The 13,809-nt window shown below is 31.0% G+C and overlaps 1 protein-coding gene across 1 annotated transcript; it reads right to left on the bottom strand.

Annotated features, from left to right (window-relative positions):
• Nucleotides 1-6,067: 6,067 nt before the first annotated feature.
• LOC102602144 (RNA pseudouridine synthase 4, mitochondrial) lies at nucleotides 6,068-11,669 on the bottom strand. The gene is made up of 10 exons (XM_006346298.2): nucleotides 11,268-11,669; nucleotides 10,697-10,741; nucleotides 10,399-10,539; nucleotides 10,201-10,248; nucleotides 10,040-10,120; nucleotides 9,313-9,426; nucleotides 9,105-9,206; nucleotides 8,342-8,453; nucleotides 7,271-7,317; nucleotides 6,068-7,139 (listed from the first exon to the last, which is right to left on the bottom strand). Exons 1-10 carry the CDS (start codon nucleotides 11,652-11,654, stop codon nucleotides 6,780-6,782), a joined length of 1,437 nt encoding a protein of 478 aa, XP_006346360.2. The 5' UTR covers nucleotides 11,655-11,669; the 3' UTR covers nucleotides 6,068-6,779.
• Between the last annotated feature and the right edge of the window lie 2,140 nt (nucleotides 11,670-13,809).

Raw genomic sequence — 13,809 nt, 5'->3', positions numbered from 1 at the left:
TATATATATATATATAGTTTTAAACAAGGGTAAGACAGTGCTTAGGTGGCATTTCTTGAACAAAATTGAATTATTTCAGTAGCTAAGATATTGACATCAAAGTTATATAATTAGATTGACTTATATGTATACATTGTTAGGATATTTAAAAATTTTCTTACCTTATTTGAGTTTTATTTTCCTAGAAGAAAAATTAAAGCATTATCATAAATGCTTTAATTTCTCAATCAAAAACCTTGCAAAATGCAAATTGAGTAATAAACCTTCTTACTTTTAACCTTAAAATAACATTTTTAATATTACCCTATATAATAATATTAAAAAAAAACATTTTTAATATGCTATGAATAAGCCTTAAAATGTGGTTAGTTGTTTTGCTTTCTTGGTACATAACCATTTCAATTTTTCTTGCCTTAAAATTATTTATAGTAAAACCGATCATTTAGAAGGAAAAAAAATGTTTTTTCGTCTTCAAAAAGCTAATTAACTTGTAATTTTTTGAAAAAAATACACTTATTACATTTTTCAACTTTACATTCTTTGAGAAATATTGTACTCTCACCAACTTTTATATTGCAATTTTCTTTTTCCTTTTATTCCTACAAAAGATTGTTTTTCCAACGATCGTAAAAGGAAACGTTGTTGTGGAGATTTGGGTCCACGGGGTTAGGTGGAACTGTGCGTCACTAGATCGTCACCTTTTAGGTAAGGTATTAATTATTTATTTTTATTTTTATTTTAAAATGTATATTATAATTTTCACTATATTTATTTAGGTTTTGTGTCCTTGAAAGTTAGGTAATAGGTCAGTAGAAAGAGATTGCCTCCTGCTCGTCCTAAAGAAGGTAAAGAAACAAATTCACCAGCTAGACCGTGAGAGATTTAGAATTTTTGTTAAAAAAAATTAAAAATTAAAAATATAGTGCTTATGATTTGAACGTGAAACATAAATCATTGACTTAACCTCTAGTCTTGTGTTTAAGAAATCCAAAATCTATCTATATATATATATATATACATAATTTTTGAATTGAAAACTTAAACTTTCTTATACAGTCACATTATTTAAAAGATATTACGGATAGTATAAATTATTTACACCTCCTAACATGCTATTATAAATAAAGATAGTTTGATAGCTTAAATTTATTATTAGCTAAACAAATCGAAGTTGTTGAATTCAAATCTCACTAAAAGAAATAAATAAATTGTTGTTCATCTTGTATTCCTAAGATATTTAGAACAAAACTTTGAAGAACTTGGTAAGAAACGACAAAGTTTAAAAAGTATTTTCAAAACTAGAAAATTAAAACTAGTAGAGAAAATAGAATCAGAAACAATATAAAAATATTTTTCTCAAAGAAAGAAAATCGAGTCCACTGAATGCACAGTGTCCCCTTAAGAAAATTACTTCTCTCAAGTACTCGAGGTTAATGGAATATATCCTCCCAGGATAGAACGGTCTTACTCACCGGTGTATCGGTACCTAAAAGGCTAAAACCATGGTGTCAGCGAACCACTCAACGACAGTAAAGTACACTTAGAATACTAGATTTAGTAGTAGTAGAAGAAGTCCAGAAAAATTCGTTTAACTAAAATGAGAGGAAATCCCTCAATTTATAGAAAGCAAAGGGTAGTGTGAAAATGTTCTTATTGTGCCTTACGGGAAAGGTCACAAACCTTTGGAAAAGTCACAATCTTTCATAAAAGTCACAACTTTTCATAAAAATCACAACTTTTTATAAAAGTCACAACTCTTCATAAAAGTCGCAACTTTTCATTTTCCATTCACACCTTTTAAAACCCAACATAAATTGCATTATTTAACATGATTTGTAGTTGGACGCTAGCTGCTTAAGCAATAACATTACATGTAAAATAACTATGCAGATTCTTTAGTTAATGTAAACATCGATTATTTAAAAATAAATATAGATCCCCATACTCGTGTCAATCAAGCCTTCAAGTGCCGTAAATTTGCCCTGGGGACATTGGGTTTGTTGGCATTATAGGCCGCTTTGCTGGCGAAGCGGTCAATAATCATTTCGACCATCTCACTTGGTGATGTAAGTTCACCCAAGTTTCCTACATTCCGCTTACTAGGAATAGAAAGGAATTGTTATTTTTGAAATACGATTGTCAGACATCTTTTTTAATTTAGTCATCAATACGAAAAACAAATTATTATATAGATGAATAAATATATATACATAACTTTTACATATAGTATAAGAAAAAAATTACTTTCTTAGCTTCTACTATTTTTGTTGCGTACGTAAATGTAAAGCTATAAAAATAGAGAATGAAGACAAAATATACAACCCCCCCCCCCCCTATCCCACGACTGTCGACTTGTCCTCTACAACTAACGAATCTAAATTCACGTCATTTAATCAATTAATTAATTAATTAGTTAATTCCTAACATACATATTAATTGTCATTTACACAAATTGATCTTTCAGTACAATATAATTCCTATTTTAAAATAGTCGTATAGCACAATCATAATCGACCCATGCTATTGTAAGCTATTATATTGATGTAACTTTCTCACCAACTCATAAACTCAATCAACATTAGGACAACATGATTCAACTTGATATACATGATTATATGAGATAACTTTGTTAGTAGAAGATAATAGATAATCCGTTGAATTAATTAAGATACACATAGATTGATCGAATATTATATACAATTTTTTTTTTTAAAAGGCCAAAATCATAAAAGCACTAGGGACAACAGATAGTAGAAACAATTTTATTTAGATTAGTTGAGGGCAAAAAATGCATTTATTTTTAATATTTTTCTTATTCCTTTCGCTCCAATTTATTTAGCGTTATTTTATTATTAATTTATTTAAAAGAAGGACATATTTATATATTCAAAAACAATTAACTTTAAATATATATTATTTTTTACTATTTTATGAATTCTTTTACTAAGAATAATGTTTCTCTAAAATCAACTCTCCTCCACAACAGGCACCTAACAACTACAAGGCGTAAAGACAAAAAGAATATTTTTCAGGTGTCAATTGTCATAAACATGTAGAATCATGAAGATCATAGAACAAGATTCTGAAAATTCTGATTCTTCTATGGAAATTAGAATACAAATTAGGGATATTCTTGTTAGAAATAAATATTTTCTTCACCGTGAATCATTGAGAAATTTGTGCTATAGATTATGATTTTTTCCATTCATTTTCCACCGATTCAACTTATTGAAAAAATGTACGATAGAAAAACAGATTATTACTGAAATAGTGAAAAACTTCCATATAAAATATTAAGTATAATTTTATTATTTTTCCACTAATTCAATTAAAATATTTATGAAAATAGTCATTAATATTTTGTTGATAAGAAATTCAGTAGGAAAATAGTGATTTTCTTAGCAGTGTGGTTGAACGTCAACAAAGTTGTATATCCCTATGATGTTCTAAGAAGTTATTGATACAAACAGACCTAATGAACGTAAGAGATTTTTTTTTAAAAAAAGAGATGAGGTTAAGTAATAAATCACATTTATCAAATGAGATTTTTTTTAGAAAGTGTGTAAGATGAATGGTATACCCATCTATTTAGTTGTCCCTGTAACTAAAAATACTTGGTCCAAAATATTTATTATTCGTAATATTTTAGAAATATAAGACAAAATTAATTGTTCTGTTCTTATTTTATTTTTCCTGATATTAATTGTTTTAGTTCTCAAAAACCACTCCTCCATAGTACAGATACCTACAGCTACATAGCTTAATTAAAAAAAAAACCAAAGATTACTATTACTATAACAAAAATACCATTTAGCGGCAATAAATATACACATTAACAAAGAGTGTTATATTTTTTATCGGCATTAGTTGATTGTCATTGGATCCAATGTTGCTAATAGGGGCATATACAAAGAGAGCTAAACATATTTAGCGGCAATTAAACTATTGTCGTTAATTAATTACCGCTAAAGATCATTATTTTTTGCGCAGGGGCTATATCATCATAAATATTTAATTTAGAAATGCTGTGCACGATGTGTTAGAATCCTGAAAATATTCCTCTATGGATAATACAGATTAGTGATGTTATTCTTGTTGATTCCTATGATGTTCTTTCTAATATGTTTATTAACAACGTTATTATTTTTGCTTCCATCAAGTGATTATGAAAGGTTAATTAACAAGCTTAAATAATTCTTAAGTAGATTAATTATACTATGATTAAGCCGTGGATCGCGCGCGGAACAGTTTAGACGTGAAAATGTTTTGTTTAACATTATATATCATCATTTTTATTATTTTTGACAACCTTTATATATCAGCAGCTTAAATAATTCTTAAGTAGATTAATTATACTATGATTAAGCCGTGGATCGCGCGCGGAACAGTTTAGACGTGAAAATGTTTTGTTTAACATTATATATAATCATTTTTATTATTTTTGACAACCTTCATATATCATCATTATTCACAAATTATTTTAGCCCAAATGTGCAATTTTGGCCAAAAGATTATAAGAAATGATAATTACTTTTCGAGGGCTTTTTATAAAATAATTAATATTGCTTTTAAATATTTTATTTATTTATTACTTTGATATATTACATTTAAAAAATATTTATTATTTATAGCTATTGTACCAGGTATAAAAAGTGAATTATATATGCCTTACATATATATTATAAATGTATTATATTTGTTTTGATAATATAAAGAAATGCACTGCGTATTAAAAACGAAATATGCATGTAATAGAGATGTATTACACTATGTACAAAAGTAAATTTCTCATGCAATATAGATGTATTATAAATTTCTTAAAATGTACCCTAACTATTAAAATTGAATTATACTTATATTAAAATTATACAACTATAAATAATAAATATTTTCTAAATATGATATATTTAGTTAGGTTTCCCTAATAATTACGTGAGATTTATGTGAAAAATCCATAAATGTGCTAGTCATATTAGTGAGTTAATATCTCAGATGGTCACTCAACTTTGAATTGTTCACTTAGAAAGTCACTCAACTTTGTTTTATAACTCAAAAGTCACTCAACTATTGATGTTTCACTTAGAAAGTCACTCAACTATTGATATTTCACTTAGAAAGTCACTCAATCAATTTAAATATTTATTTTCATAAAATTTTATTGAAATTTAATTTTTATGTTAAACTACTTTTTTAAAGAAATAATAAGATATTTATTTTAATTATTTTGTTAATCCAAATTATTTAATTATAATTTTTTGGAAAACGTACCGTAGCAATTGACCAAAAAATAAATAAATTCCGTTTTATCAATTACATAACTGGAGTTAAATATGTTAAAAAATGATCCAAAAAAGAAGAAGAAGTTGGAATTGATAAGAAGGGTAAAAAGAAAAATTATACTTCAAAAAAATTCAATAAAATAATTAAAATAAGAATCTTATTATTTTTTTTAAAAAATAATTAATTTCTTTTTTGTATTTTACAAAATTTAATGAAAAAATTAGTTGGGTGAACTATTGAAAATTGAGTGATCATCTAAGATATTAACTCTCATATTAGTAGAAATATGGGACTTACAAGAAACTAATATAAAACGGATCTAATGGACGTAACAAGGAAGACAACGATATAGCAATAAATCATATATTTTGAGGTACAAATTAAAATTAAAGGCTGAGAAAAGGGTCCAATAAAATTTTAGGTTTACATCTCTATCAACAATTGTGTTAGGACTCTATCAGTTAAGGTAAATTCTCAATTTTTTACCAACTTCCTCGAATGGGAAAAAAACAAACCAGGGATTCCCTTCAACAACTTAAATTATGCTTTTTAGAATAAAATTAATACGATAATTAGTTTTAAACATATTATTTTTTAAAGTGCATGAAAGTCAAATAACGTGTCTTTGTTGTATAACGCACGACTCGTTTGTTCTGTTTTTTCTATTGTCCACTTAATTATGAGGGAAATTAAGTTTGTCAACAGATTTAAAAAAAGAGATTAGGAGGAACGTCTTTCATCAAATGACAACGTTGTTCTATGACCGGAAACCTACCGATGCACATAATTGACATCAAAACGTACAAGCAAAATAATGCAAATTAATATAAGGTAATCATTCCATCACTATTGGGGGAAAAAAAATAATACAGAAATATTGAGTTCTGCAAGAATCTTCGACAGCTTGTTCCTTTGATATTCCCACTTTCTACTCAAAAGTTGTGGGAACATTAACCTACTCTTTGGGCTTGATAGGGTGTCAACACCCAGACTAATGGATCGCGTCCCTGTTCTGGCCTATGAAATGATGCCTAGCCCATACGGTCCAATGGACTTGGACTTGGACCTTAACTGATTTCACGTCATGGGTCGAGTTCAAGTTGCCCAAGACCAACTGGTATTCAAAAAATTTAGAACTGTAAGCTCTAAGAAATGGCCTAGAAATTGCCAGGGTACATTTACAGGCTACAATACCAACTACAATCAAGATTCTGCCAACTTTCAGTGTAATGAAGAACGATCTCACTCTCCACTGAAGGAAGCCAACCGGCAAGATGAGCTTGTTAACTACAAGTGCATCATATTGTGAATAATGGCTCCATGACTTTTATCCTTTGTTAGAAGTAAAACCCTTGAGGAGAATCTAAGTTCCACAAGGAAACATCTCCCCTTCCTGAGTTCTCTCGGGAAGAGGTAATAATATAGCCATATGTGTATCCTCACTACAGTTCTGTAGTAGTGCACTTGTGCTCAGTAAAAACCATCATTTCTAAGATAAATCAAGAACTCAAGCAATCCCAGCTTTTTTGCATGTGGAAGGGCAAAGGAGCAACCAGCTTGATACTTTCAACATCTACGAGATCAGTATCTGAAACTACTTGAGCTCGTTGCAAAGCTAGAGAAATATTGGGCAAAACCATCTCCTTGCAGTGAAGATGAAGATGAGGCTGCTTGTCTGAGATACTTCCATTCCCTAAACGAAGGTTGAAAGGATCTGGTTTTTGCCTGGGAATTTGCACACCTAGGTTCAACACTGAAGTGGGTAAAGGCAGATGTTTCAGCTTTCTATGAGCTTGCCAACCATACTTGTAATCTCCAACTATTGGAGTCCCTAATGCCTCAGCACAATGAACACGCAACTTCAAAAACAGAGGGTGAAATAATCAGTATAATATACACTAGCTTAACCTTATCAAGAAAAAAATAATAAAAATCACTAACTTAACAGAAAAAATTGAAGCTAGCATTACAGAGAAGCAGTTTCCTGTACCTGATGCTTTCTGCCGGTAAGTGGAGATAACTCTAGCCATGTGTAACCTGGAATTCACCAAAAGAGAAATATATATCCATAAACAAAGATGTTTGACAAGATATGAGAGTTGATTTCTTAAAACGAAGAACTTTCTCTCAACCAAAACAAGCAACCAATTCTCTAGAACTGTTTGTGTACAAATCAAAATAGTGCAAGCTAAGCTAGTAACTATCTTTAGCCATTGGCACATGTATGTTGTATAAGTTACAGAAAAGCTAAGAATGATTTGGATAATATGTGTCTAGGTGCATTCTGCAATTAAATCTATCCTCGAATATGTATATTAATGGAAACATTTTTCCCATTTCCCAATACATAAAATCCATGCTATGTCAACAAGCAGCTCAACAACACTACTACAACAGCATAAGCCCTAAAAATTTCAACAATCCGAGACCTATATGTGTTGCCTTTGTCTTTAACTACTCAAAACTGAATGTCACGACTTATTCTTTGAAATGATTTTAAGAAAGAAGTTGTTCTCCTGTAGATTATTCTTTAGGTCTGGGTGCTGAAACTTGCACACTTCACACAATTATTTCAGAATTCAACTTTTAAAGAGAAAAAGGTTAAGAAGTTAATAGACCAATGTGTAAATCACCTTGTTCCTTAACTGATTGTGCCAAGTCAAACTTAAATGCTTAACTGGAATAAGAGGAGTACGATATATTCCTATTTGTACCAGACTCCCTGCACCACACTTTAAGCCTATGTTGCTCGAACTCTCCAAAAATGTTGACGTACCCATCTCGGATCCTCCAAAAATGCATAGCTTTTGGAGGATCTGACACGCCTGGCAATATTTTGGAAGAGTCTGAGCAACAACATAGCTTTAAGCCCCTCCCCTGCCGAACCACCTTAGAGAAAAAGAATTACACTCTTCACGAGATGCATTGATCTGTGTAATTTATAAGAGCTACATAACTAAAAGATGTATTGAGAGGTTACCAAGAATAATCAACCATATTTCATTTATTTAGTTCCATGCCTTTGTTTATGTAGGTATTCAGGATAGCATTCAGAACTTACCTTTCTCGGAGGATCCAATGATGCGATACTCTGTTACAGCATATTGTGCCGATGGTGCTCTGACATCAGACATAATTGTGATGCGCTCAGATTTCCCATTGTCTAACACCAGCTGAGAGAAGGAAAGCTAAGAAAGCTATCTTACAGAAAACTTTTTCTTTAGCAAAAATATGTTTATAAATGCATCAAGCAATTGATGCAGGAGAAACAAGCGAGTGGTTTGAATTTCTGGTATGAAATCCCCCCTATCCGGTTCCACACATAGCAACTCTACAGCTTCAGCACGGATAAATTAAAGTATATTTGGGGGTCAATTAACACGAATTGTAGTCCATCTTGGATTAGGATTTACATGATTATAATGAAGTCTTAACAAAGTCCTAAAAGTTATTTCAGGCATAAATCTTTAATTTTTCATTTGTTAGTATCTAATCCATCTTTCTTGATAAAGATATGCAAGCCATCAGTTACAAGGTTGTTTAAACTCTCGTATATGTCTAGAATAAACTCAGGATTCAATAACACTTCCAGAAAAAGAAAAGGTTAAGGGGATCCCCCTTCCCCACTTTCCTATTTATTACAGGACTCCCCTAAAATGGTCTTAAAAGATAGTAAATCATTTAGTATTGGGATGAACATGCTCAAATAGACTAGAATGAAAATGGAAAATTCATGTAGCCGATTCCAACTAAATTTGGGATTGAAACATAGTTGATTGATAGATAGTTTCTGTAAGATTGATTGATACATCAGTGTGCCTAACCTTTCCTAGTGGTGCTGATATTATCCCTCCGGAGCGTCTCGGACATCCTATGACAAGCGCCCAGTACTTCTTCTGCAAAATTCTTTTCTTGCTTTCAAGATCCTTTCAGAAGAGAAAGGCAATATATCAGGTTTGGAAAAGAAAATCGAATTGGGAAGTCCAATCATTAGTAAGTTCACCATATATATTGCAGGGAGTAACAGTATACCTCATTTTGCGAGTCAAATGTTTTCTCACGGAAGATCGAATGCAAAGCTGAAGCACTTAATTGTGTTCTTCCCATCACCAATAGTCCACTGCAGTCTCTATCCAGTCTGTGTACCTAATAAACAATAAGCTCCGCAACAGGACAAACAGACACAAGATTCACCAAAAGGGTACTCAACCCAGAAAGACAAAAAAGAGGACATTTAGAATGCCTTCTAACATAAGTAGCGGAAGAAAGGGAAGAGCAATTAGAGTAACTTGACACAGGGAAGAGAGATTTTCTAATTGTATAACATCCATGAAACTCGAGTCAAACAATATTGAAATCTTCCAACAATTCCATGGTTTCATGTGCACATTTTCTAGACTTTTGCTACAGATTGAGACGTTCTTCCTCAACATCCAACCATAAAGACAGGACTACAAAGTTTTTTTCCATTGCATGACATGTACACATGCAAAGCCTTATAACCTGGCAAAAGAACTTCCTTATTCTGCTTCAATTCTATGCACAGAATTCTTTTCACAACAATGAACAGAATATGCTGCGGACGAATTGAAATAAAAACAGCTTCAACTACTTGCTAAATCAAAAAAAAAAAAAACAGAAAATAAATAAATAGATTTTCGATAGTACATCCTAGGTATTAGCATTGTGCTTTTGAACACATACTAAAGAAGAAGAACAGGGAATTGATTTGAAAAAAAAATGAATGCAAAAAACATACCAGGCGAGGGGCCTCTGAGTACTCATGTCTCATATACTTAGCAGCAAGTTCATCTAAACTCCGTTTTATGCCAATTCCACCCTGTCCAAAGATCCATTTGCTGTAATAAGAATATTAATTCTCACAATCCAATAACAAGAACTTGGGTGTTGATAACTGACCTGAACTGGCATTCCTGGAGGTTTATTGACCACAACAATTTCTGGATCCTGAAATTTTACAGGAAAACAGAAAGTGCATCAGACTCAAAAAGCACATAGGTTGGGTATGTTCCCCTTCATATGCAATGGTAAAGATTGGGGGATGTCGCAGGAAGTTAAAGAGTTGGGAAGTCCAAAAATCAACTATAGATTTTAGACCTTATACAATTCTAGGCTATGCACAAACTTCCTTTCTTCTTCACTAGAAGGGTAATAAACTACTTTCTCAGAGGGAAACTTCTGAACAGTTATCGGAAGAAATATTCTATCTCCAACATTCATTGATTCCTTTGCAGAAACCTGCCAAAAACATGATATATCAGATTACAACATTGAAAATGCAAAAATTGGTCTGATAGCATTCAAAATACATCTCATGGAGATGTCAGTAGAAAGGCTTGCAGAATCTTTTATGTAAGAATCAACAACCAAATGCCAAAAGAGAAACAAATCATACCCTCTTGGGCCGTTGTTCTTCAACATTAGAAGAGTCTCTTCGAACCTGCAGAAACAATAATGTTAAATCAACCATGTGTGGCGTAGAAGAAGAAATGTTATAAGTAATTCCTTTACAGTTCCAATAAGTATGACATGTACTAAGTAATTCTTGTCAATATTCTTGATGAAGGCTTGTAATTGAGAATAATGTGATCATCCCTGACATTGATTTTTAACATTTCAAAAGAAAATGAGATCTCTAGCTTTATACTCAGTGTTTAGCAACAAATTCCATATATAAATTTTGTAGTTTTCAGCCTTGAGAATTATTAGTATCAGCTACGAGCTTTGCCGTCTACTATAACAAAATTCCTAAAGTTCATCAAATGTTATTCGCGATTTGCAACTTAAAGAAATGGCATTGGTATAGAGGAAATTGATCAAATTTAGGCAAAAGAGTTGTATCCTTGCCGTATTTTTCCTTTAAAGTGAAAATAAAAATAGAATACGCCATTAATTGACACGATTCTAGAATCAATAATATGTAAAGAACATAACAAAATAGTTAAAGATCGTAACATAATTAGAACCTGTCTTAAGCGAAAAAGCTTCTGCACTAGGGACTTCGGTAACTCAGGGCAGCAACGCTGAACCCATTTGAGTGCTGTCATGGTGTTTGTTGAATTCTCCTTGACGTCCATTTTTACTCCCGCGAGCTCCCTTCCTAAAGCAGCACCGTTGACGGTGGCAGTGAAGGGTGGTAGAGTTAACCACTTGGCTTTCTCATTTTCATTCCTATTACAGACTTGTGCAGCAGTTACGGTGGTGGCGTAATGACACTGGAACCGATAAAAAGCTGAGTACAGTGTCTGGACGTCGTCGGAGGCGGCGAAGAGCTGCCGAGAGCGGTGGACGACTCGCCGGAGTAGCCAAGGCCCTGCCATAACGGTGGTTCTTCGTGGGTTTTGAGCTTTCATAAACACCAGAGAGGGGTTTAAACGGATTTCAACAATTTGACCTACGAGTAGGGAAATTGCAAAAATGATCCTGCACTTCTGAACAATGTTATGATTTCATCCTCGAAATAATCTTTACTTCAATTGTTTCCCCAAAAAGTGCAGCTGGTTTAAACAAACTTATACTGTTTAATTAGTCATCGTAGTTATAATTTGCTACACTTATCATTCACGATTAACATTAACTATTAATTACGTGGACTGAATTCAAATTTGTATATTTAGTCACATTTGAATAATTCGCCACATTTGTATAATTCCCAACTAATAATTCTTCGTTTGATTTGTATTTGTATACAATAGTTTGTATTTGATTATGACGATGATTTCCTTTGGTTTTTCAGTTCTATCACCATATACATTCAATCTTTTTTTGTATAACTTTTTAAAGTATGTATAAATGTGTAGTTTTTGGATTTTGTATAATATAACTTATATAACATAATTTGTATAATATAATTTGTATAACTGTATAAAGTTCATATGTTTTATGTTTGTATTAATTCGTTATTTTAGTTTTATCATATTTGTATAATTTCAGACTTTGTATTACTCAATTATACAAAAACATGTGAATTGTACAAACGTACCCGTAAATTTATACAAACGAGATGAAAATTATATAAATTATTCCCCTCTCTCCTCCCTCTCCCTCTCCCAATCTCAATCGCCTCTCTCCTCACTCTCCCAATCTCGCTCGCTAGATATACAAATACATATGTATACCAGTTACATATACACAATTATTTTGATATAAATACATATACAATTCGCCTCTCTCCACTTTTTGCCCTCTCTCGCTCACCTCTCTCCTCCCTCTCCCATTCTCGCTCGCCACTCTCCTCTCTATAACACGTAGCTGCATATCGTTATTAGCAAATTATAGCTATGGGGCATAATTAAGCTATTTTTGAGTGGCTATATGTGAAAAATTCCAAACATATTTAATTTATTTGTCGTACTTTCCTTATTAGTCCACTTTGTTGCTTTATTTTCCTTTTTAGCCTACTTTAAAAAGGATGTATTTTCCTTTTCTAGCAACATGTTTAAGATTATAAAATTAAATAACATTATTTTGATCCATTCTAAATATCTTAACCAATTTAAGATCTAAGATTAAAAAGTTTTTTTTACTTTTTAAAACTTTTTATCAAGTCAAAATCAGATAAATATATAAATGATAGTTGACGGAGTAGTATGTAGGGTAATCTAGCCGTGGAAAACTAAAAAGTGGCATAGCAACTGTATACCACATAAAATGAGTATACATTTTCAACGATTAATAGCAAATATGGCAACTAATTATGATATACAGTCTTTGCATGCTATATATGTACTTAAAGAAGTTCCCCATTACTGAATAGTAATACTATATGATAAGACTAATTACACAAACCACATATTATATTACTTTACTCTTATTTAGATTACTCTTATTTAGAAGTGAGAGTTGGAAAGGACCAACATTGCATTAAAGTACTTGTACAATGTTGGTCCTTCCATTGCATTAAAGTACTTGTACATATATAAGTGGGCCCCACCTCCTTCCACTTAAATAATATTCTTCAACCTTATCATGGTAAAAGTTGAATTCATTATCCTTTTCATTTAATTTTATATGCTATTATTTTTTTCTATAAAATCATTATATATGTTTTAATAATTTAAATTTCAAAAACATTATAATTTAACTTTAAAGATTTTATTTTATCAAAATCTTGTACATTGAAATATATAGTTATGAATTTAAAATATTTTTAAAATCATATAAAAATTTCAATAACTTCTCAAATTCCATAATATAACACTTAAATACTACATATTATATATTAATTACTATACTATAAATGACTTAAATACTCCATATTATCTATTACAATAATTAACAATTATTTGACACGTTAAATTCTATCAATGCCATATAAATTAGGATAAAAAACCTAACATATAATATTTAAATATATTTAAAAATAATATAAGTAATACTATACATTACAATAATTAACAGCTTAATTATTTAAAACTTATATAAAAAATTTAATTAACTCTAAATTCTCTTGGTACCACATAAAATGGATTATATGATAAACATATATTGTTTGAAATTGACAAAAAA

Source organism: Solanum tuberosum, unplaced genomic scaffold (assembly GCF_000226075.1).
Source record: "Solanum tuberosum cultivar DM 1-3 516 R44 unplaced genomic scaffold, SolTub_3.0 scf00073, whole genome shotgun sequence".
Classification (NCBI taxonomy): domain Eukaryota; kingdom Viridiplantae; phylum Streptophyta; class Magnoliopsida; order Solanales; family Solanaceae; genus Solanum; species Solanum tuberosum.
The sequence above is the reverse complement of the archived record's forward strand: the minus strand, read 5'-3'. Positions and strand labels throughout refer to the sequence as shown.

Bases quoted from the DNA above. Each gene is read 5' to 3' on its own strand.
- LOC102602144 (XM_006346298.2), bottom strand. From the start codon at position 11,654: ATGAAAGCTCAAAACCCACGAAGAACCACCGTTATGGCAGGGCCTTGG. The intron at 8,454-9,104 runs GTTAGGCACACT...TCCTTCTCTCAG, and splicing joins TATCAGCACCACTAGGAAAG to CTGGTGTTAGACAATGGGAA. The intron at 7,318-8,341 runs GTAAGTTCTGAA...GGTGAATTCCAG, and splicing joins CATTGGATCCTCCGAGAAAG to GTTACACATGGCTAGAGTTA.